Source organism: Furipterus horrens, unplaced genomic scaffold (genome assembly GCF_987537825.1).
Source record: "Furipterus horrens unplaced genomic scaffold, mFurHor1.1.pri manual_scaffold_8, whole genome shotgun sequence".
NCBI lineage: Eukaryota > Metazoa > Chordata > Mammalia > Chiroptera > Furipteridae > Furipterus > Furipterus horrens.
The window spans coordinates 36,028,073-36,053,313 of record NW_028327178.1 but is presented as its reverse complement, the minus strand read 5'-3'; the positions used below and the strand labels follow the sequence as shown (position 1 = coordinate 36,053,313).

Below are 25,241 nucleotides of genomic sequence, written 5' to 3'. Positions count from 1 at the left end.
GATTTCACTCATATGTGGAATATAATGAACAAATAAAATAACAAAATAGAAATGGACTTAGAGAACAGACTGACAGCTCTCAGAGAGGAAAGCAGTTGCAGGACTGAATGAAAAAGGTAAGGGATTAAGGAAAAGTAAACTCATAGACACAAACAATATTTGATTGCCAAGGGAAAGTGGAGTCGGGGGAGGTAAAAGAGGGTATAGGGGTGATAAGTCCACAATACAGGCGATATATTATAGAATTACACATCTGAAACCTACATAATTTTATTAACCAATGTCACTCCAATGAATTCAATTTTTTAAAAAAGCATGGTGAAATAAAGGTTTTTGCAAATTATAAAAAATAAGCACAACAAACAAACCTGAAAGTAATTTGCCACCAGAAAACCAGCACTAAAAGAAAATACTAAAAATGTTCTTCATAGAGTGAAAAACTATGATCTGAGAAAAAAAGTTTTAAACAAAGAGAGGAATAAGAAGCATCAGAAATGGTTAACAATGATAATTCTAATGAATACTAACTTTTAAAAAAGTACAATCACTTGTGAGTAAACATGTAGATATTAAAATGTATGAAAATAACGAATATGTCATTGAGGATATGAATAAAAATAAAGTATGTGAAGGTCCTTGAATTATCTGGGGATGTATAATGCAAACTGTATAGTAACCACTAAAAGAATAATAAGTATATAGTTTTAAGTATGTAATTTCACACTAGCAAAGAAAAAACAGAAACAATACAAATAATTATAAAGGCGAAAAGAACAAAATAAAAGGAATATGCAACAGATGAGACACACAAAAAGTGCACTTATGATAGTAGGTTTAACTCAGGTAATGAGTGATTTAATGTTCCAATTAAAAGACCAAGATTGTTAGATTGGATTTTTTTTTTTTTTAATCTATATGCTGTTCACAAGACAAATACCTCTGATGCAAGAAAATTAAATGATATATATACAATGCAAAACACTAAAGAAAACTGATGGTGTTACACTGATATCAGATAAGTAAACAAAGGAACAAAAGGCATTATTAAAGATAAAAAGGTATACTTCATAATGACAAATGTTACGACGAATTAGAAAGCCATGCCATTTCTAAATATACTGATATATGCAATGCAACCACTAACAGTGCCTCAAATGAATTAAATGAAAACTTGAAAGAGTTACAAAGAAAAAGTCAATCTACAATTATACCTGTACATTTTAAATATACATCTCTCAGTAGCTGACTGAACAAAACATTCAGAAAGGTTAAAAAAATCAAACAAGATTATCACACTTAACCTGATAAACATATATAAGATAAATATATATTTCTTTTAAGTATACATGGAACATTTGTAAAGACTGACCATATGCTGTACCATAAAACAATTGTCAAAAGAATTCCAAGAACTGAAATCATACAAAATATTGTTATCCAATCACAGTACAATGAAGCCAGAAATCATTAAGAAAAAAGAAATTATACAATTTCCATAAGTTTGGAAATAAAATGTACTTGTCAACTCATGTATAAAGAAAAAATAACAATGGAAATTAGAAAATATTTGAAATAATATAAATATAATACAGTACATATCAGAACTATGATTAGAGGGAAATTTCTGCGCTTAAATGTATATATTAGTATGGAAGGATGAAAACTGATGAAGGCAGTCATCTCAAAATTCAGAAAAAGAACAACAAAATACACCAAAGGAAAATGAAAGGAAATAATAAGAGAAGATCAGAAATTAATGAGAACCAAAAAGAGTAATGGTTCACAAAGCGTGGTTCTCAAGACTCTTTCAAAGGGTCCAAAGGGTCAAAACTTTTTCCATAAGAATACTAAGTGATAGGTGCCTTTTATGCTATGTTGATATTTACAATAATGGTGCAAAAACAAAAAGGGGGATATAACTACTAGAGCAGCATGAGTCAAAGCACCATATTCAACTGTATATCACTGTATTATTGACTGCTACAGATGAGCAGTTAACAAAACAAAACAAAACAAAAACAAAAAAAGGGCCCTGGCTGGTGTGGCTCGGTGGATTGAGTGCTGGCCTGAGAACCAAAGGGCTGCAGTTTGATTCCCAGTCAGGGCACATGCTTGGGTTGCAGGCCAGGTCCCAGGTTGGGGGCGCACAAGAGGCAACCACACATCAATATTTCTCTGACTCTCTTTCTCCCTCCCTTCCCCTCTCTCTAAAAATAAATGAAATCTTAAAAAGGGGGGGAAAAAAAGTAAAAAGAAAAGGTCATTTTCACTTAAGAATGTCCTTGATGCCCTGGCTGGACTCAGGGGACTGAGTGCTGGCCTACAAACCAAAGGGGGTCACTGGTTCGATTCCCAGTCAGGCACATGCCTGGGTTGCAGGCCAGGTCCCCAGTTGGGGATGTGCAAGAGACAATTGACGAATGTTTCTTTCACACATCGATGTTTCTCTCCCTCTCTTCCTCCCTCCCTCCCTTGACTTCCCTCTAAAAATAAATAAATAAATAAATAAAGTCCTCAATGAAGCAGTAAAATTACTCATTTATTAAGTGTTCTATGTCAATTAAATGTTCTGTGATTAAATGAGAAAATAATAAACATATACATTGCCAATCAAAGTAAGATAAAAGTACACTGTGATTGAGCAGCTTGCTGATCTAGGTGCTGTTTCCATGGAATACGATTTTTACTTTAAAGAACAACTGCTAGACAAACTACTTATCCAGGCTCGGGGACCTCACAAACATTTTCTCAAAAATGAACATAGCCTGGAATACCAAGACAGCATTTGTAGCCAATTATCAAATTTGACTTACAAGCAAGAATTAGGAATTTGGCAAACTATTATCTACAGTCTGAGCTTCAAGCACTTAATACTTAAAAGACTTTTCTGATGAAACTGGTAGTAATCTGATGATATACCAAATGCGATTTTTGGAATATTATAAAATAAAATTTCAATATTTAGAAGTGAATAACTCAGAGAAGTTTTATGTTCCAAATGATCAAAGCATAATTATTACAAAATTATGCATGAGTAAAAAGATCTATCCAAAATGCAAGACACACTGATGACTTCAATGTACCAGAGTAAGAAAAAGGTATTGATATGATTTCAGATTTCATATTACACTAACCTTTAAAAAAAATAGTTGAGACCAGTTGTACTAGCAAAGATTATCAACAACAATCTGAAAAGGCTATTAAAATATTCTGCTCTTTTCCAATTCCCTATCTGTGTGACACTAGATTTTATTCCACTTCAACCAAAACATATTACACTAGGTTAAATCCAGAAGTGGACATAAGGATACAGCTGTTTTCTATTAAGCCTAACATTTAAAGGGTATTTGCAAAATTACTAAACAATGCCATTCATGTCATTAAAAGTAGTCTTAGCCCTGGCTGGTGTGGCTCAGTGGATTGAGTGCCAGCCTGCAGACAAAAGGGTCACTGGTTCAATTCCCAATTAGGGCACATGCCTGGGTTGCAGACCAGGCCCCCAGTTGGGGGCATGCAAGAGGCAACCACACATTGATGTTTCTGTCCCTCTCTTTCTCCCTCCCGTCCCCTCTCTCTAAAATTAAATAAATACATAAATAAATAAAATCTTTAAAAAAAATTTTGTTCTTTAAACAATTTTATTTTAACTCACAATGAGTTTATTATTGTTCATTTTAAATAATCTTATTTTTGTTTTAATTTAAAAATTAAGAAATATTTATAAATATCTCAATATATACAGCCTATATAAAAGCTCCTTGGAGCCATCAACAATTTTTAATTGTAAAGAATTCTGAAAACAAAAAGTTTTGAGCTCTGGCTGGTGTCACTCAGTGGATTGAGTGCTGGCCAGTGAACCAAAAGGTCACCGGTTCGATTCCCAGTCAGGGCACATGCGTGGATTGTGGGCCAGGTCTCCAGTTGAGGGAATGTCAGAGATGACCAATCTATTTCTCTAGCATATCAATGTTTCTCTCTCTCTTTTTCTCCTTCCCTTCCACTCTCTCTAAAAATAAATAAAAATATAAAACAATTTAAAAAATAAGTTTTGAGAAATGTCAAAACCAAAAATAGATTCTTTGAAAAGACTTGAAAAATATATGATAAACACCTGGCAAGAGTATCAAAAAATATTTTAAAAGATAAGGCACAAATAAACTATGTTAGAAAGAAAAAAAAAATCACTGAGGACATTAGACATAGAAGATTATTTCATGAACTTTATGCCAACAATTTTGAAAATTAAAGTAAAATGCTGAAAAGCACCATTTACAAAAATAGGCAACTCATAAAAGAGAAATAAATTATCCTGTAACAATTATGGAAATTAAGTAAAAACCTTTTCACAAAGAAAACTACAGACCCAGATGGCTTTTCTAAAGAATTATATCAATCATTTAAGAAACAGCAGCTCTCTTATGCAAATTTTCTAGATTAAGAAAATGTAGAAATATTATCCAGCTCATATTATAAAGCTAGCATAACCTCATAATAAAGACCAGACAAAGGCTTTACCAGAAAGAAAAATTAGCCCTGGCTAGTGTGGCTCAGTGGATTGAGTGCTGGCCTGCAAACCCAAGGGTTGCTGGTTGGATTCCCAGTCAGGGCACATGCCTGGGTTGCGAGCCAGGTCCCCAGTTGAGGGCACGCATGAGGCAACCACATACTGACTTTTCTCTCCCTCTCTTTCTCCCTCCCTTCCCCTCTCCCTAAAAATAAATAAATAAAATCTTCTTTAAAAAAAGAAAAATTAAAGGTCAATTACACTAATGAACAAAGGCATAAAAAATCTTGATTGAAATTATAACAAACTGAATACAGCAATATTTTAAAAGACCATGACCCACCCACCCACCCCCCAAAAATAATACCAAGTGGGTCATGAAAAAGTATGTTCATTACAAGAATGCAAAATTGATTGAACATTAAAAAGTAAATTAATGTAGTTTACCACATAAACAGAGTAAAGAAAAATTTATGATCATCTATTAGATGCAATGAAAGTATTTAATAAAATTTAACGTTCATTCAAGACATAAACCATAAACTATTAACACAACAAAAACAAAAGGGAACTTCCTTTAATCTGATAAAAATTTATCTAAAAAAATACTAAAAAACACTAAAGCAAACATCATACTTCATGGTCAAACAGTGAAAGCTTTCCCTTTGTGATCAGCAACAAGATAAGGATGTCCTCTATCACCACTTCTACTCAGGAATGTACTGGAGGTCCTATCCAGAGAAGTAAGGCAAGAGAAAGAAATAAAAGGTGTAAGGATTGGCAAGAAAGAAACAAAACCAATTATTCACAAAAGATATGTTTGTGAATACAGAAAACTGAAAGTATCTACTGAAAATTATTAGAAATAAAGAGTTGAACAAGTGTGTGAAATTCAAAGTCAATTGCATTTCCATGTAAACAGCAATCAAAGAAAATAAAACTTAGACCACAAAGACTCCATTTAATTGCCTCAAAAAACATTAAGCACGTAGCAATAAGTCCAATGAGACATGCACAAATCCTCTACAGAGAAAATCATAAAATTTCATTGGTGGATATTAAAGGACTAAATAAATAAAAATATAGACAATGATCCTGATTTGAGAGGCTCAATATTTTTTTTTTACATTTTTATTTATTAATTGATTTTTTAAGAGACAGAGACATTGACTTGTTGTTTCATTTACTTATGCATTCATTGGTTGATTCTTGTACCTGCCCTGACTAGGGATCACACCTGCAACCTTGACATATTGGGAAAATGCTCTATCCAAATGAGCAACACAGCCAGAGAGAGAGACTAAATACTGTAAAAATACCAATTCTCCCCAAACTGATTTAGAGTTAAGGTAATCTCAATGAAAATCACAACAGGATTATGTTGGACACGCTAAAATTTACGTGTTTATGGAAACAAAAAGGACCAACAGCCAAGTTATTCTGAAAAAAAGAAGGAATAAGTAAAGAACTTCTCTAATACACATTAAGATTTATTAGATTATGACAAGTATGACAGGATAGTAGAATTTATAAACACAGACCAATGACAAAGAATAGAGAGATCAGACTGAGGCATTTTTGGACACCCAATATGTGATATAGATGGAATGACAAAAGAGAGAAAAGATACATTTGGTTCTCCAATACATATTGCTGGACGAGAGAACTATCCATATGGGAACAATGAATCGAACCTATTTTTCACACTATCAGCAAAAATAAATTCTACTTAGCTGATAACCAAGTTCATGTCAATAATCACAAAAAAATTATTTCAGATTCAAAACAAAATTTACTAATTATATATCTTTAGTGGGAGCTATCTTAAGCATCTTATTGTTAGTGGTAAACTTGGTAGTATTAAAATGAAATTCTTATATATAAAGTATATAGTAAATAAAAAATTATAATAATGTCATTAAGGTACCAAGATTGCTAGAGTAAGAAGAGATACCAACACATAAAATTAAAGCTAAGTTAAAACAAAAACAAAAAACCTTCCCTGAAGGGCAAATATCACTAATCCAATAATTTATTTTTTTCTAAAAAATGTATTTACTAGTTCTACCCACTGAAAACACCTAAGAAACAATGAAAACCCAGTAATGATGAATGCCCCGAACACACAAATTGTGCTCTAAATATCAATTCCCATTAAAAAAGGACTGCTTGGAAAAATAGCTTCAGCAGAACAATTCTGGGACAAATAATATAATCAACCTGATATGTGTCTCATATACTGAAAGCAAAGATGTTCCACAAGAACAGTAAAATCATATCAGAAGGACATGAGTCAGATGAAGAGGCTCCCACTGACCAAAGATGAGATAACTTGAGTATCAAAGAATGACTGCAATAGATTTAAACATATTAGATTTTCCATTCCTCCTAGTGTAAAACTATAGGCAATACATGGCACCACCAATGAAATACAAAATTAAATCTAACTCTCATGAAGCCTCTAATTATTAGTTTATAGGAAATAAAGAAATGAGATGAATAGAACATGTTAAAGGACCATGAGGATAAAATCAGCAAATCCAGAATGTGAGAAATTCTACAAAATGCATAACCCAGTTTCTTCAACAAGTAAATGGAGAATAGAAAAGATAAACTGATACAGATTGAGACAGACTTAAGACACATCAATCAATGCAGCATGAGGACTTTGTCTGGATTCTGTGGCAAACAATCATTAAAACATTTATGTTGGGAGGTGGGCAGGGAAGGGGAGAGCAATGGGGGAAGGATGGGACAGCTGTAATAGAATAATTAAAAAATGGAAAAACAATTATACATTCAGTGTATCATGCATAAATTTTTATGCATAAATCTTGCATAAAAAACAAATTTTTAATATAATTGGTAAAGATTAAGAACACTCTGGTTATTATAAGACATTAGGAAACTCTGGTTAATTTTGTTGGGTAGGATAATAGTCCTTATTTGATAAAGACACATATTAGGGTTTTTATAGGTAAACATAAATATCTGGGATTTGCTTTGAAATACTACAGATTTATTCATAAATTATCTGTAAATTACAGATTACATAACAAAATACATAGACTGATAGGTGTGTGGGTGAATGGGTGGATGGATATGACTTCCTCAGGAGGATCAATTCTAGGTGAATTAATTCAAATTAAATATGAAGGCAAAACATTAAACCTTTTAGATTACACAGGTAAATAGCTTCATGTTCCCGGGGGATGGGGGCCAGGATTTACTAAACAAATCTCAAAAACCACTAAACAAAAATGTGTTATACCATACATGACTCTATAAAGATTGTCTGCTTCACAGTATTTTAAAGGTACTTACTGCTGGTAAAAGAGTCTGCATATTTTGATTAGAATCTGCTATTGTTGCAAGGTACACCAAGTTTGTATGCAACATCTGCTGATACCTATTAAAACAAAACAAGTATCAATATTGAAAAATAATTTTGTTCCTGTCTGCTTAAATACAAACAGTATTATAATCATTTCTCGAAATTAATAAAAGACTTATGTTACCTGAACACAATAAAATTTCATTTTTTCTAGTTCCTCTGCAAAATAATTCCACTTAATACATTCAAAGATGATGATAAACTCAGAGGTATTAGCATATGCTAAATATTGCTATAGTTATATAGTTATCTCATTTAGTCCTCAAAGCAACACCTTCATTATAAAGTAAAAGTTCTTACTTTCTCCATTTTACAGATAAGGAAACAGGTTTAGAAAGGTTAGTAACTTGTACAAGATTACATAGCTTAGTAAACTGAGTGACTAAGATACGCACTGACTCCACATCTAGTACATATGCTTTTTAAAAAGAGGTCTAGAATGAAGGAATTCACTGAAACTGATATGCTTATTCCCTTCCCTGTGCCATTTTCATGTTGTCAAAAACCTCAGTCCCAAGAACAGTCAGCATGCTCTGCTAAAAAGCAGAAAAGAGGTGGGAACCACACATTTTTTTCCTTCCCGCTCTTGGAGCAGTGACCAACAATTTATGCCTGCTGTGGTTATACTACCCATCTATTAAGACAATGCATAGGTGTTTCCAATTACACATACCTATATAGATATGCTAAAATGCAGAGATGGAGGAAATGATAGTACACCAACAGCATTAAGGATTAATTTTTAAAAATAAAGCAGATTCTCATTACTGGAGAGAAGTGGTTAAACACATTTACAGTGATCTTGCTTATGAATTAGCTTTGCTAACATTCTCTTCATAATTTTAAAAACTAAGACCAAACCAGATTAAAAGTACTGGTGATCCAATTACATACTAGTGTTTGTAAACCCCCAAGATACAAACTTATATCCTGCATCAGGTTGTCTGGCTGTTTTAGAATTTTGTTTACTAAGAAATATTAAATACAAATAAGTCAAACGAACTTTATTCAGCTAAATAAAGACGTTTCATATAGATCTCAGATGAAGTTAATTTTCTAAAACACACAACCGTAAAAGGAATCCAAGTAAATTATTTGTCGCATTACTTTTTTCCTATTAGAAATAACTTGTTTCACTACCTTTTTCTTACTGGGAAAGAAAAAGTTAAATCTCACTGACCTTAAAGCTTCCGCATTGATAAAGTTATGTTTTTTTGTTTATTTTTTCCAGATTTACTCCGGTATAAGTGATATACAAAGAACCACATGTAGTGTGTACAATATGATGAGTTTGGACAGAGGCAAAATACCTGTGATACCATCACCACAAAATATCAGTAATAGATATTCAGCACTTCTCAGTTTCCTGTTTCCCTGTTTTGGGGTTTTTTAAATTGTTTAAAAACACTTCTATGCTCTTAATGGTCCTCCTCACATATACACTGTATTGCTGCTCAGTCAGACCTGACATATTGTTATGGTGACCCTTATACAAATAAGGACCAAGAATTACTATATTATATTGAATTACTCATAACAGTTAATTATGTTGTCAAAACTCTTCAAACAGCACGAAGACACAACTAGCTGAAACTACTTCGTTATTCTACAGAGACTGCAAATAAAATTTAAGATATGGGGGTTCCACAATCTTACCATTTTTTAAAAATCAGTCAGCCATTTTTAATAAGAACATAGAACCCATTTCAGGATCTACTCCTTCAAGTTTTCCTTTTCTTTTCTGAGTATTAGTATGGTTGCATTATACTAAGATATGAGATTGGCTGACCACCCTATCAAAAACAAAAATCCAAACCTAATAAGAAACTATGGTTTACTCATGACCCTGTAAGAAAAAATTTTAGTTATGCTGATTAGTACTTAGTAAACCAATATTAAAATACTGTTAAATCTAATCTGCCCTGCTCTTAGGCCTCATTTGTAAAATAATGGTTAAAGTAGCTCTCAAAGCCCCTCGTGGTTCTCAACATCTACAAGTACAGCGTTTTTTATTGAGTACTTTAATTTTAAACCATTTCCCCAGCGATTTTTAACTTTTAAGTTTCAAATTTCAAGCTTACAGTTTTAAAGAACCCCATATATCTTTCTCCTACATTGCCCAATCACTAGTATTTTGCCACATGTCTTATTCCATCCTAAACATATACACCAACATACACATACATGCAAGCACACACACGTTTTTTTCCAAATCCATTTTAGTCAGTTACAGGCATAATACCTCATTACTACTAATACTTCAGTGTTAACTTCCCCAAAACAAGGACATACCCTGTATAACCACTATAAAGAAATTACTATGATGCAGTATTACCATCTTATCCACAGAACCCATTCAAATTTCTCCAATTGTCCAAAAAGCCACAAATCTTTTTCTCTAATGTAAGGCAGTAGATAAAAATGATCATTTTTAACTGGCCATTTCTAACTTCAGTGGGTTTTATTTTGTGTAAAACTGTGATTTTACAGTTTTGAATAAGATTATTCAAAGCTCAAAGATGAACATTAATAAAAATACTATATACTCATATGCTTTTGTAAGTTTATATGTCACCTAAAAATAAATAAGCAAATATTATAGAAAAATCTAGCTTCAGCCAAGACTACTGAAATGAAATGAAAAGTTAGATTCTCCTACAAATAATAAAGAAACATTTTTCTGAGAAACTTTTAATTTTTTTCCTATAAATAGTACTACATTTGTCATTGAAACAGTTTCCTTTTTTAATGTATATGGTTATTTCTAAAATAGTCTAAATTAATAAAATAAAATCAAGTATATAAGCTAAGAGCAGATACAAAACATATTCAACATTTTATGTTTGATGATTCCAAAACATCCATCATTATTAACCTATTAAATGAGAGGTAGTTAGTTCACTTCCAAAGATTCCACTAAGAACTACATCAATTACCTTGAATAAGGTAAAGTAATCATTATTAAATTTATTGATATAATTTAAAAATGAATCCAAAATAAATTTCATTTAAAAAAACAAAAATAAACTTTATCTAGAAGCTAGATGACTGTGTTCTTAAGACATCAAAAATACAATTTACAGAATAAAAGTCATCTTCCTAACTAAGGATTAAACCACATTCCTTTATATTATGAATAGAAATTTTTTGCTTGATAATTACTGACAGTGTTACAGAAAGGGGGTGTCCAAAAACTCCCAGAGCTGTAGCTGGGGAATGGGGAGAAGGAAGCAGCTTTCAGGATGCCTTCACATGCCTGAGACAAGGGGCTGGTGTCTCTGTTATGCAAAATGGCTTTAATGCATCCAAGGCCTCAGGTAGATGGGAGGGGGCTTGGACCAGGGGATGTGGTATGGAAAAGGAAACACAGCTCTTGTGAGGTTCTGTGAATGGTCAGAACTGAGTGCCATGCCCACTGAATCATAGGAGGCAGTCAGGGATTTAAAAATAAGCGGCAGACATTTTTACTAGGCTGACCATGCGGATTTAACGGGGGACAATGACCATGCATTTTTGAAAAGTTCTCCATGTGGATTACAAATAACTGACCATGTGGTTTTGGAAAGGAAAGGCTGGGAATTCACACGGTTCTGGATTAAAAGCTGGTGGACACCACAACGCAGAAAGGTCTCCCCAATCAGAATTGAATGATTGGCAGCTACTGGTAAAGCTGAACTGTGTTAAGAAAGTAGGGAAACAGTATGTCTAACTTTTCTAAAACTAGCCTGGTTTGGTAGGGGCAGCCAAAGATATGTGTTTGTGGGTGTTTTTGAGGAACATAAGACTTAACTGCAGAAATCCGCAAATCTAAGTCTATATAACTATTAAGTAAACAATTCTTTTTCTTTTCACTAAACTCTGGTATTGAGTTATAATTCTGGTGGCGGGCAATGGGGCCCCTAACTAAACAGCCCGTGGGTTCTGTTTCAATTGGAGCAGCCCAGGGGTTCTGTAACAACAGTACACTCTGAAATAACTGCACTCACTCTAAAATAAAAAAAATTAATTTATATATTTAAGCAAACAAGTATTGATATAGGAAATTCTCAAACCAAACATCACGGAAGAGCAATCTTACATTCCCCCATTATTAGGACTTAAAGAGAAGACAATCTGTGTATATGAGCTCCATAACTGATTCACTGACTTATATGAATGTAATATGTGAGTGTATACGTGTGTATGTAGATAAAGTACATAGAGCAATATACACAAATTGTTAAGAGTGAAAAATGTTTGGGTGGCAAGAATATGGTGTTCATTATCTCATTTTTACATGTCTGTGTCTTCTAATTTTCTACAATGCATATACTGTTCTCATAAAAATAAACTTATTTTCAATTAAAACAACAGTTTCACCCTGGCCAGTGTGGCTCAGTTGGCTGGAGCACTGTCGGTAAACCAAAAGGTTACATGTTCAATTTCTGGTCAAGGTACATATGAGAGGCACCTGACTGATGCTTCTCTTTCTCATTGATGTTTCTCTCCCTCTCTCTCTCCCTCCCTTCCCCTCTCTAAAAAAGAATCAATAGCTTATGTCCTTGGGTAAGAATAAAAAAACATTTGAACTATAAATTCCCAGGTGGTGGTTATTTACTGATGTTCCTCTTTACTTCCCTTTTACTTCTCCTACTATAAGACACAGTTATTAAGACTTAAAGAAGGAATCTTTTTTCTCTTCATTCACAAACCAATGCTGACAAGTTAAGAAAAGAAAGAATAAAGAACTCTACAAATCAAGTGAAATCTGTTAGAAAGAGCATAATTTAAGATTCTGCATAAGAGATCCAAGATGGCAGAGGAGTAAATGGAAACTACTCTAACCTCCTCCCAGGACCAATCTGGAATTACAACTAAATTGCAGAGGAATCATCCAGAATAACCAACTGAACAATAGCTGGAGAGAAGCCTTATAATCACAGACAGAGAAAAACACTTCACCACAATGTGACCAGTACAGTGTTATGGAGACACGACAGCGCTGGCTGGTCTCCCCTGGGCGAGGCTGAAGATCCAGAGAGATATTTCAGCGACTGGGGGATTCTTCCTGAAAAGCATAGAATCTAAACCCCAAGCTGGGCTCCCCAGTCTACAGCACCAGAGCTAGAAAGGAACCCAGATAACATCCAGCTGTGAAAAGCAGCAGTGTTTCTGTGTGCCAGGAACAGATGGCTGGAAACACAGAGAGCTTCTTAAAGGGCCATGCATGAAATTTTATTTACAGTCACTTACCCTGGGCCCTGGAAAGCTGGGGGGGGGGGGGTCGGCAATTGGACTAGAGATGCAGATGGTGGCTTGGAGAGATAACTGAGGGAACAGCAGATAAGATCACTATGCTGACTCATCCCCCATACTGCAGGAGCCAGACAGAGCATTCCTATCCAAGTGGCATCAGCCTGAGGAGAAGCAACAGCCTTACCCACAGGAATTACTCTGCCCCACCCTGTGGTTCTTATGCCTGACTGCTGACTACTGACTACTGATTGACTCAACAGCTGAAAAAGGCAGCCACAGACTGTGAATCGCAGATAGTCTCAAAAAGGCTGCCTGGGGCCAGAATGGGACACCATCTGACATCACCAGGGGCGATCCAGAAAAGAGAATACATTGGTAAACACTAGATTCAGAGCAAATAAACTGAACTGATATACAGAACCTTTCACCCCAAAGAAGGAAAATATTCATTCCTTTCAAATGCACATGGAACATTTTCAAAAACAGACCACAAGGTAGGTCACAAAATAAGACTCAACAAATTCAAGAACATTGTAATCATATCAAGCATCTTCTTGAATCACAATGGCTTGAATCTAGAAACCCACCTTAAGAAAAAAAACTCAAAAACTTTCAAATTCATGAAGACAGAAAAAAACATGTTATTAAATAATTAATGGGTTAATAGTGAGATCAAGGAAGAAATCAGAAAGTCTCTGGAATCAAATGAAAATGAACACACAACAGCCCAAAAGCTATGGGACACAGAAAAGGCAGTCCTGCGAGGGAAGTTCGTAGCAATACAGACATACCTAAAAGACAGAAAAATCTCAAATAAACAACCTGACCCAGTGTCTACAAGAACTAGAGGAACAAAAAAAAAAAAAAAAAAAGGCCCAGAACAAGTAGAAGGAAGGAAATAATCAAGATCAGAGCAAAATTAAATGACATAAACACTAAAAGAACAATTCAAAGGATAAGTAAATCCAGGCACTGGCTCTTTGAAAAGATAAACAAAATCGACAAGCTTTAAACCAGACTCATCAGGAAAAAAAGAGAACCCAAATAATTAAAATAAGAAATGAAAGAGGAGAAATTACTATGAACAACTATATGACAAGAAATCTGACAACCCAGAGAAGACAGACAAGTTTCTAGAAACATAATCTTCATAACTGAATCAAGAAGCAGAAAACCTGATAGACTGATAACAACTAGTGAAATTGAAGCCATAATTTTTTAAAAACTCCCAGCATACTAAAGCCCTGGACCAGATGCCTTCACAGGAGAATTTTATCACACATTTAGGGAAGAACTAACTCCTATCCTTCTCAAACTATTCCAAAAAACTCAGAAAGAGGGACAACTCCCAAACTCTTTCTATGAGGCCAGTATTATCCTAATTCCAAAACCAAGTTAAGACACAACAAAGAAAACTACAGACCAATATCACTAATGAGCATAAATGATAAAATCCTCAACAAAATATTGGCAAACCAGATCCAGCAATACTTTAAAAAGACCATACACTATGATCAAGTGGGATTTATCCCAGGGATATAAGAATGGTATAATATTCACAAATCAAGGAATGTAATATACCATACAAAATGAAAAAAAAATTACATGATCATATCAATAGATGCTGAACAAGCATTTGATAAAGTACAGCACCCATTTATGATAAAAACACTCAGCAAAGTGGGAATAGAGGGAGCATACCTCAACTTAATAAAGGCCATATAAGAGAAACCTACAGCCAACATCATACTCAACGGGCACAAACGAAAAGCTTTCCCCCACAGACCAGAAACAATACAAGGGCGTCTGCTTTCACCATTTTTATTCGACATAATGTATTTTTCGCACTAGAAGATCCACCTGACCATAAGACACACCTAGGTTTAGAGGAGGAAAACAAGAAAAAAAATATTCTGAAAAAAATGGTGTACTAAAATATTTAACAAAATATAACAATAATATTTCAACCATGTAAAGTCAACAGCAGTCAACAGCGATATTAAGAAACATCACTGTCATTAACAAATGAGGAGAGACTTTAAGGTTCAGGTACTCTTCTAGTTTTCTGGGAACCCCAAGAACTCATCATCACTAGTGTCAAAATGTATGAAGCTCAGCTGCTCACATTCACTGATATCACTTTCTTTGCTATCTTCATACTGACCAGACATCCTAAGATTCAGCAGTAAAGTGGGACATTTAAGCATCCCCACAGGTTTCATGTGAGCCCACCACTTTCTCTTCTAACAACTGTTGCCACCGCTGACAGGTCAGGTAATACACATCACGGTCTGTGATGCCATATTCACTCCATAAGATGCAAGACATTTTCCCCCCACTTTTGGGGGGAGAAAAGTGCGTCTTATATGGAGCGAAAAATACAGTAGTATTGGAAGTTCTAGCCATAGCAATTAGATAAGAAAAAGAAATAAAAAGCATCCAAATTGGAACAGAGGAAGTAAAACTGTCACTATTTGCAGACAACATGATAGTGTACAAAGAAAACCCTATAAGGCGCCACCAAAAAACTATTCAATCTAATAAGTGAATTGGGCAAAACAATGGAATACAAAGTCAATATTCAGAAATCAAAGGCATTTTTGTACACCAACAATGAAATGTCAAGAACAGAAATCCCATTTACTATAGCAACAAGAAATATAAAGTACCTAGTAATAAACTTAACCAAGAGGTGAAAGTCCTGTACTCAGAAAACTACAGAACAATGAAGAAAGAAATTAAGGAAGATACAAATAAGTGGAAGAATATACCGTATTCCTGGATTAGAAGAATTAACATCATTAAAATGTCCATATTATCCAAAGCAATCAATAGATTCAATGCAATTCCTATTAAAATAGCAGTGATGTCATTTCACATATTTAGAACAAAATATTTCAAAAAGTATTATGGAACCAAAAAAGACCCTGAATAGCTTTAGCAATCTTGAGAAAGAAGAACAAAGTAGAAGGGATCACAATACCTGATATCAAACTATATTAAAAGGCCACTGTAATCAAGACAGTCTGGTACTGGCATAAGAACAGACACATAGATCAATGGAACAGAATAGAGCCCAGAAGTAAACCCAGGTCTCTATGGTCAATTAATATTTGAAAAAGGGGGCAGGAGCATAAAATGGAGTAAAAATAGCCTCTTCAATAAATGGTGTTGGGAGATCTAAACAGGTACACACATAAAAATGAAACTAGACCATCAACTTACATGATACACCAGAATAAACTCAAAATGGATAAAAGGCTTAAACAAAAGCCATGATACCATAAAAGTCCTAGAGGAAAACATAGGCTGTAAAACTTCAGATACCCCACGCAGCAATATTTTTGCCAATATATCCTCTAGGGGAAAGGAAAGAATAAACAAACAGGACTGTATCAAATTAAAAAGCTTCAGCACAACTAAAGAAAACATCATCAAAATGAAAAGGGAACCAACCATATGGGAAAACATATTTGCCAATGATACCTCAGACAAGGGTTTGAGCTCCAAAATATATAAAGAACTCATATAATTCAACACCAGGAAGGCAAACAATCGAATTTAAAAAATGGACAAAGGACCTGAACAGACACTTCTCCAAGGAGGACATATAGGGGGCCCATAGGCATATGAAAGGATGCTCAACATCACTAGCCATCAGAGAGATGCAAATTAAAACCACAATGAGATACCACTTTACACCAGTCAGAATGGCCATCATTAACAAATCAATAAGCAAGTGTCGGCGAGGATGTGGAGAAAAGGGAACCCTAGTGAACTGTTGGTGGGAATGCAGACTGGTGCAGCCACTGAGGAATATGGTATAGAATTTCCTCAAAAAACTAAAAATGGAACTGCCTTTTGATACAGCAATCCCACTGCTAGAATTATGCCCTAAGAATCTTGATACACCAAATCAAAAGGACCTATGCACCCCAGTGTTTATAGCAGCATTACATACAATAGCCAAGTATTGGAAACAACCTAAGTGCCCATCAGTAAATGAGTGGATCAAAAAACTGTGGTACATTTACACAATGGAATACTATGCAGCAGAAAGAAAGAACGCCTACCTTTCATGACAGCATGGATGAAGTGGAGAGTATTATGCTAAGTGAAATAAGCCAGGCAGTGAAAGACAATACCATATGATCTCACCTACAGGAGGAACCTAATTAACAAAACAAACAAATGAGCAAAACAGAACCAGAGTCATGGAAACAAGAAACAGATTAACTGTGGCCAGAGGGGAGGAGGAGGGATATAAGGGGGGGAAGAAAGGGGAGGGTCTAGTCAAGGAACAGGTATGGATGACCCAAGGAGACAAACAATAGGGTGGGGACTGACTGTTGAGGCAGGGGATGGGCAGGACAGGGGAGAACAAGGGGGATAAATTGGGGCAACTGTAATAGAACAACAATAAAAAAGAAAAGTAGGAAAAAAAGGAAGATTCTACCTAAATCAACTTAAGCCCCTTTTGTACACCTATGTGCAAAAATGAAGTCTATTCCAATATGTAGAGAATGAGGGAAATGATCATATATACAAAAAAAAAAAAAAAAAAAAGGTTGCGACAATAAAGAATAAAACAATATAAACTTTTGCTGACCTAAGTTGGAAAAGGTGATTCTAGAGCTATTTCCTATCTGTGCCGTATACTGCTGGGTCCCTTATGAACCAGTCCTGTGCCACAAAACCCCTTGGCTCTATCTAAGGTTTTAAAAGCTATAGGTGAAAATAATTCTAATTAGAACCGCTCAACTTTTATCACCTCATGGTTGATGAGTTAGTAATCTCCTTACCACTGATGATTATCCATAATTAAACTAAGGAAGTAAATAAGCTACTTAATTTTCAAATATATTTTATTTGAAACAGTATTTTCAAACATAAACAGACAAGATTTATCGAAGAAAGAATATGCCTAAAGAAAATGCAAATAGTTATATAAAATGGAAAATGTGCTGTCATTAGAAAATAACACATCCTAGCACTCTAAACATAGTTCTCCAAAAAAAGACCAGGGCTTTAAGAAATGAGTGATTCCAAACTAGGGCAGAAAAAAGTACAAGATAAACTTTTAAAATGCAAGAAAATAAGAAAAAAGTGTCAAAAAATAACAGAGGTACATCAAAAAGCTAGCTCAAGGGGCTGCCTGAGGCCAACATCAGAAACAATTTGGGAAAGAAAATAAATAATAGAGTAATAGGTTATAACCTAGGGAATACAATAAGAATCCCTAAGTCCATTCAGATATAAATAAATGATGAAGAATGGGGGCAAGAGATGGAAAATTTCTTCCTTACAGAATTCCAAATAAACGTGGAAAGAACGGTGGATTTAGTCACCATTTGGCAACCACCATAGAAATAACTATTTCAGTTAAAAATCATTGGTGGATGCTAACATAAATGTGTGAATAAGTATGATAAGAAACAGCCTATGTGAGTCTCAAGGTATCTCCCCAACAAGATAGATAAGAATTATAAAGCAAAAATAGAAACTTCACAGTGGAGAAACTGGCAGGTACCACCTTAACTTAGTGACCAAAGTTATCTCAAATATTGGGATAAATACTGGGAAAAATCATATGGCTATCTGAAGATGTACTAAAGACACATTACATCTGTGATACTCCTGCCAAAAGTACATAATGTGAATCTAATCAAGAGGAAATACCACTCAAATCCAAAATAAGATATTCCACAAAATAACTGCTCCACACTCTTCAGCAACATCAGTATCATTAAAGATAACAAAGATTGAAGGTCTGTTCCAGATTAAAGTATATTCAAGACACATGAAAACCAATGTATCTGATCTACTTGAAAGCAGACCAGTGATACCCCTAGAAAAGACAGATGTGCCCCAATACGATGGTGAGAATAAAATACTCTAGAGAGGTGTTGTTTAAACAGTAGCCACTAAACACAATGAAATGTGACTAGTCCAAAACAATGTTATTATAAAGTAAGATGCACAAAAGAATGTAACAAAAGATTAAACAAAAGAATGTAAACTATCTCATCAATATTTTATATTGATTATATATTGAAGCAATGTTATTTTAGAAATGAGTTAAATAAAATATTATTAAAATCAATTTCCCTTTGTTTAATGTGTCTACCAGCAAATGTAAAACTACATGTGGTTCGCAATATATTCCTACCAAATGGTGTTGTTCTAGAGACTTGATAAAATAATTCAATTTATTCTTCTCCATCAAATTTTATTAAGGGATAATGTTTACTTCAGACATAACACTTCAAATTAACAAATTAGTTCTTAGGACTGATGACCAATTCTCTATTTATTAGGTATGACCTTTGCTTTCTCAATCACATACATGGATATAACTGAATATCCTATATATATGAAGATGAAGATCTAACTTTTCCACAAATTGGACCATATACAAATTTGAAATCATTATTTTATAATGCAGAATAAGAAGTAGTATAAGAAAAAATTAATATCCACTCCATCCCAGAGAATAAATTTTTCTTTTGTAAAAATCAAGATAATAAAAATTCGTAACTATGTTCATAGTAGCATTACTAATAATAGCCAAGAAGTGAAAACAAGCCGAATGTTTATTACTGGTGATAAATAAAATGAGGCATAGCTGGCAATGAAATTATTCAGCAATAAAAAGGAAGTACTAATTCATTCTTCAACATGTATAAATCTAGAAAATATGCTAAGAAGTCAATCAAAAAAGACCATATGTTGTATGAATCCATTTATATGGAATGTCCACAACAGACAAATCTACACAGACAGAAAAATTAGTGGTTGTCAGGGGGTGAGGAATTAGGTGTTGAAAATGGGGAATGACTGCCAATGTGTATAGGGGTTCTTTTGGAATAATGAAAATGTTCTGAAATTAATTGAAGTGATGGTATTACAACTGTATGAATATTATAAAAATCTTGAATTATACACTTTAAAATGGGTGAATAATGTGGTATGTGAATTATAGCTCACTAAAGCTGTTAAGAAGAAAAGTAAAGTTAACCAACACAGAAAAATGAAAAAAAATTTTTAATTTCATGTCAATCTTACTGAGAACACTCTGAAGTCTTTCCTTTATTCTGATAGTCCATTATACACTGAATGAGATGGTTATTTTCATCCAACATCTGAAATAAAATTAGAAAAAGTTTATTATAAATCTAGTAAATCAAGTAAAACGTTTTTTAAAAGCCTTCAGATTTCTAGAAATGTTTATCTATACAGAAACTCAATCCACTCAGGTCTTTTAAGTCTTATTTTACACCTCTGGAATAATGTCATGTTTAATCAACAATTTTTAATAGCTCTATTTCAATTATTCTCCCTGAGTTATTACCTGCAGCCCAGAAGGAAAAATATGGAGTTTCTTTTGCATTCAAACACTTAATTACCCCTGTTATATGTAATAGCTTTAAACTATGAAGACTAAAAGTTGAGTCCAAGTTGGCTTTCTATTATTCTAATGCTTTTTAGTAGTAAAGAAAAATCGTCCTTATCCAGAATGAAATACATACATGAAAACCTCAGCCCAGGGGGCTTGAGGAGATAGCTGGCTACTTTCCAGGTTTTACACAGTATGATTCTCCAAATATGGAATCAAATACAATCATTTCTATGTATGTATAATATTCGTTGTGGATTTTATGAGCTGACCTTATAATTAAGTTGTCCCAAAACTGAAAACAAAAGTGTATCAACATCATTCTATCCTCTTAAAATAATTTAAGGCAATATGGGCTTTAAGGATTAAATAATTCATCTAAGCAAAGGGCATTGAGGAAAAGTAGTGATGTAGCAAAAGGCCAGTTAATGTTAGTGCCAACCTTGCTATCCCATGCAAACCACGTAAGATTTCAGGGTGTCAAAATTATTTGTAAGATAAAGGACAGAAGTAACTGTTTCTCCTGTACCTGCCCCACCCTTCCATGAAAGCATGAAGTATAATACCATGATCATTCCATCTCAATAATTTAGTTAATGCAAGTCTTTTAATTAAAAACGATGATCCATTTAACATTAACTGTGACTTTTTCTTCAGATGAATCATCATCTTCATTTGCTGCAAAAAAATACATTAACATGTCCCTCCAAAAAAGTGCTTTTATTTCTTAAATTAGAACCATCGAATGCCAAAAAATTGTCCTTAAAATGCATTAGTCCAATCTAACTATTTCACAACATATCTTCTCAATAGATTCCTCAACCTAACAAACGTCATTGTTAGGATTATCTGTCTCATATCTAAAATCAATCCCTCACACTGTACAATGAGGCACTTAATTTGAAATCCATTTTCCCTTCTCATCTGAGGATTAAACTACTTGATGAGCAAGCATCTCCTGAATTAATCATGCATGAGAAATATCTTAAGAGCAAGAATAACTCTGTAGGAAAAAAAAATAGAAAATCTAAGGACTTACCAACAGTCAAAAAAATAAAAAGTTAACCCTCCCCACCCCGGAAATATGTTTCCGTATGTATTTGCCAACACACTATATGAAAACACTGCATATGTAAGAGCTGCCAAGATGGTCAGTTTATAAAATAAAGCAACAGGCAAATGTCAATTGCCACACTACAAAGAATCTTATAGTAAACAGAGCTGAGAATAGATTGACAGCTGTCAGAGGGGAGGTGGTGGGGTGGGGGGGTTAGATGAAAAAGGTAAAAGGGAGTAAGCAAAAAAAAAAAAAACAACCTCACTCATAGACAACAGTATGGTGATTACGGGTGTCGGGGTTTGAAGAGGTTAAAGGGGAAATAAATGGTGACAGAAAGACTTGACTTTGGGTGGTATACAGATGAGGTATTATAGAATTATACACTTGAAAACTATATAACTATTAACCAATGTCACCCCAATCAATTCAATACATTTTAAAAATCTATTGGGCATAGGATGGTGTCCTAAGTAGTTTTAAAAGATGGTTTTTCTTCAATTTTCATCCTTGCTCCAGTGCATAAAACAAAACCGATATTGAGCAAATAACTTTTCAAAGTTTGAATAAAACTCAGAACACTGACTTGCTCGTAGGCAACAAGGGGAAGAGACAATAATGTCTGTATCCCTAACTGGCAGTGACACAGCAACAAGAGGCAGCACGCTACCGTCCAACAGCAACGCAGCTCCCTGTGTATCACGACTTCTGTAATTGATCATGATTATCCGATTGTCTCCACCACCAGACTGTAAGCGCCCTGAAGGCAGGGACCGTGGCTCGCCAATGTAGCCTCAGAACCTAGACTAGGCGCTCAGTGGTGTAAACGGATATGGGGTGAACCCGGAATTAAGACTCAGAGGTAAGTCTCCTTCGCCCGTCTCTTTGACTCTACTAAGGCTCCCTGCAGCGTCCCTCCAAGTTCTCCTGGGAGCACCCCAACTCCGCCAGAGTTTGCAGCGCGGCAGAGGGCGGCGACTTCCCCTCGGCCTCCCGCGACCTCAGGTTGGCTCTACGCGAAGCAGCCACAGCCCGATGGGCGGGGCGACGCCAAAGTAACTCCAGAGCGAAGCGCGCGCGGGGCGGCGGGGGGCGCCGGCTCTGATAAACAGCCCTTCCCCGCGCTGCGGCGCCGCCACCCGGCGCACGCGCCCCGCTGTCCGAACGCCGCCCCATCCCTAGAGAAATCAGGCGGCGGTACTTAGGCTTTTGTGCCTGGAGGAAAGAGCTCCGATGTGTGAAGCTCTCCGCAAGAGGACCAGTTCGCCTTCTTCCGCCACCCACTCAGGCACAACCCGCAGGGGTCCCACACTGCCACCTCCCAGCAGGCCCGCCTCCACCCCCCAGCCCGGCCCCGAGGTCTCCCATAGGCGGCATCCCGTCCCCGCGAGGTTTCACCTTCTGAATCGCGGCGGGAGTGATCTCCCCCTTGCCTCGCTGTCTCGGGGCTGCGAACGCCACAGACATGTTGCCGCCGTCGCCGCCACTGTCGGCTAGTCCCGAAAGCTCCGGGTGAACAGCAAACTGGGGGAGAGACGCCGGCCTCTCGGACTGAACCACCTCGGGAATGTGGGGAGGGGGGATGCTCCAGAGTCGAACAAACAGGCTCCCTGCCTGGCCCAACGGCGGCATTCAGACCAATAGACATTTCGTTTCGGTGTTTGCTTGGAAAGTCAGAGCCCCCAAGTAACTTCCCTGTTCTTGGTCAACCAGTTGTCCCTCAACCTTTACTTGTCCACCTCCCCCACCCTTTTGCGCTAATGGTAGGGCCACTCCCCTGTCCTCCCACCGCTTCAGCGATTCAGGAAATGGTCCCGCCGCCACGGGAGAGAGAGGCTCGGGCAGCCTCTGTCACAGGAAATGCGAGCGCCCGGGCCGGCCCGCCCCTTTCACGCGGGTGCGACTTGCTTCCCTCCCCCGCGCGCTGATGCGTCCCTCCAACTGTGTTTCAGCACTCTGCTCTTAATTGACTTCAGTTTTCCAGCTTTATCCTTATCCCTCCTGGGAAGAATTGGCTGCCCGACCTAGTCCCGGTATGCGTTGCGAGAGAGGGGAGGAAGAAGGTCAGGACCGGGGAACTGGTGCCAACCCGTGGAGCATCTGCCACGAAGAGGCAGAGGTGGAAGGACTAGGTAAACGCGGATTCGCTGGTTTAAACGGCTCGGCTACGCCCCAAACGCGCCCTTCGGAGTCCACAGTCTCGCAAGCACGCAGTCTTGCCGAACAATTGGAAAGTACGCTTGACCCAAACTCGGAAAAAGAGGGCTGTGTCCAGTACTCAGGGGCAGACGGCCAGCTGGGCGAGCGAGCCAGAGGAGAGGAGTTCGCCTCTTGGTACAAACTCTTAGTAGAAATGTGAGGTCGAGTTCGTCTCACTTGCCTCTCTGGAATTAAGTTTTGAAACAAGGCACCCTCTTTTTTTTTTTCAATTGTATGTTTAGTGCCTTGTAAATTAGGCCTAAAGCGGTCAGGCTTCAAATCTGGGTGAGGAAAAAAACCAAAGTTCTCAACTTATTGAAGGATCATGGGAAAATGTGCGTAATGTGTGGGTGTGGGGTGGTGGTTTTTTTAAATTCTATAAATTTAACTTCTATCTAACACAAAGGAAAAGTTTATATAAAGAGGATCAAAATATATTTCTCGGTTTATATATAAAATAAATTGGAAATCTGTATTTTACATTTTCTGTTTTAAATAAATGTTCACAAAAAAATAGTCATGAGTTTTATTCATTGAGCAAATTCTATGTTAGGCTTTATACTATGTACCTACGATACAGTTGAACAAGCTGGACATAAGACCTTCTCTCAAGAGCTTATATTCTGATAGGGCTGACATCAGAAACAAATATGTATACATATATGTAGTTTTAAGAAAGGCTAGCAGCCCTGGCTAGTGTGGCTCAGTGAATTGAGCACCTGCCTATGAACCAAAGGGTTGCAGGTTCGATTCCCAGTCAGGGCACATGCTTGGGTTGGCAGGCCAGGTCCCCAGTTGAAGCTGCGCAGGAAGCACCACACTGATGTTTCTCTCCCTCTTTCTTCCTCCCCTCTCTCTAAAAATAAATAAATAAAACCTTTTTTTCTTCAAAAAAAAAAAGGGGCTAGCAAACAAGGGACTGAAAGAATGACAGGGGTTCTCACATTAGTTAAGATGGGAAGTCTTTGTTATATTTAAACTGAGACCTAAAGGATGAAAAAACTCAAGCCATCCTAAGAATAAAGAGAAGACAATTTATATTACTAATAGTAATTATTATAAATTTAATTGTTGTCTTTCACTCTCCTAAGCTTTGAAAGAAACACTCTGGTATATATGGATTTAATAAAATGACATCAAATTGTAAAAACTTCTATTGAACTCAGAACAAACTAAGTCTTGTTCACCACTAACACTATATGTCCAACACCTAGCTTTAATGTGGTAAATTACATTGATTACTTCCTAGAATAAACTCAACTTGGTGTGATGTACATGTGATGTGTATACTTGTTTAGGATTTTGCTTATGTTTGTATACATGTTCATGAGTGAAATTAGCCTGGAATTTTCCTTTATTAGTGAATACTCAGGTTTTGTTATTAAGGTTATGCTGCTTCATAAAACAAGTATGGAAGCAGTCTTTCTATTTTTGTGAAGGCTTTATGTAAGATTGG

General features: G+C 35.9%; 1 protein-coding gene across 2 annotated transcripts in view; it reads right to left on the bottom strand.

Annotated features, from left to right (window-relative positions):
• The window catches only part of SS18 (SS18 subunit of BAF chromatin remodeling complex), a 71,538-nt gene extending 48,386 nt beyond the window's left edge, over positions 1-23,152 (bottom strand). The window contains exons 1-3 of one of the 2 annotated variants that reach the window (XM_090285691.1): positions 22,985-23,152; positions 20,199-20,275; positions 7,829-7,913 (exon numbers count right to left, since the gene is read on the bottom strand). In XM_090285691.1, coding sequence (XP_090141817.1) covers positions 7,829-7,913; positions 20,199-20,275; positions 22,985-23,053 — 231 coding nt within the window. In that variant the 5' untranslated portion in view covers positions 23,054-23,152. The remainder of the gene's footprint in view (positions 1-7,828; positions 7,914-20,198; positions 20,276-22,984) is intronic. The other variant, XM_090285692.1, reaches the window with a different exon arrangement.
• Positions 23,153-25,241: the final 2,089 nt, after the last annotated feature.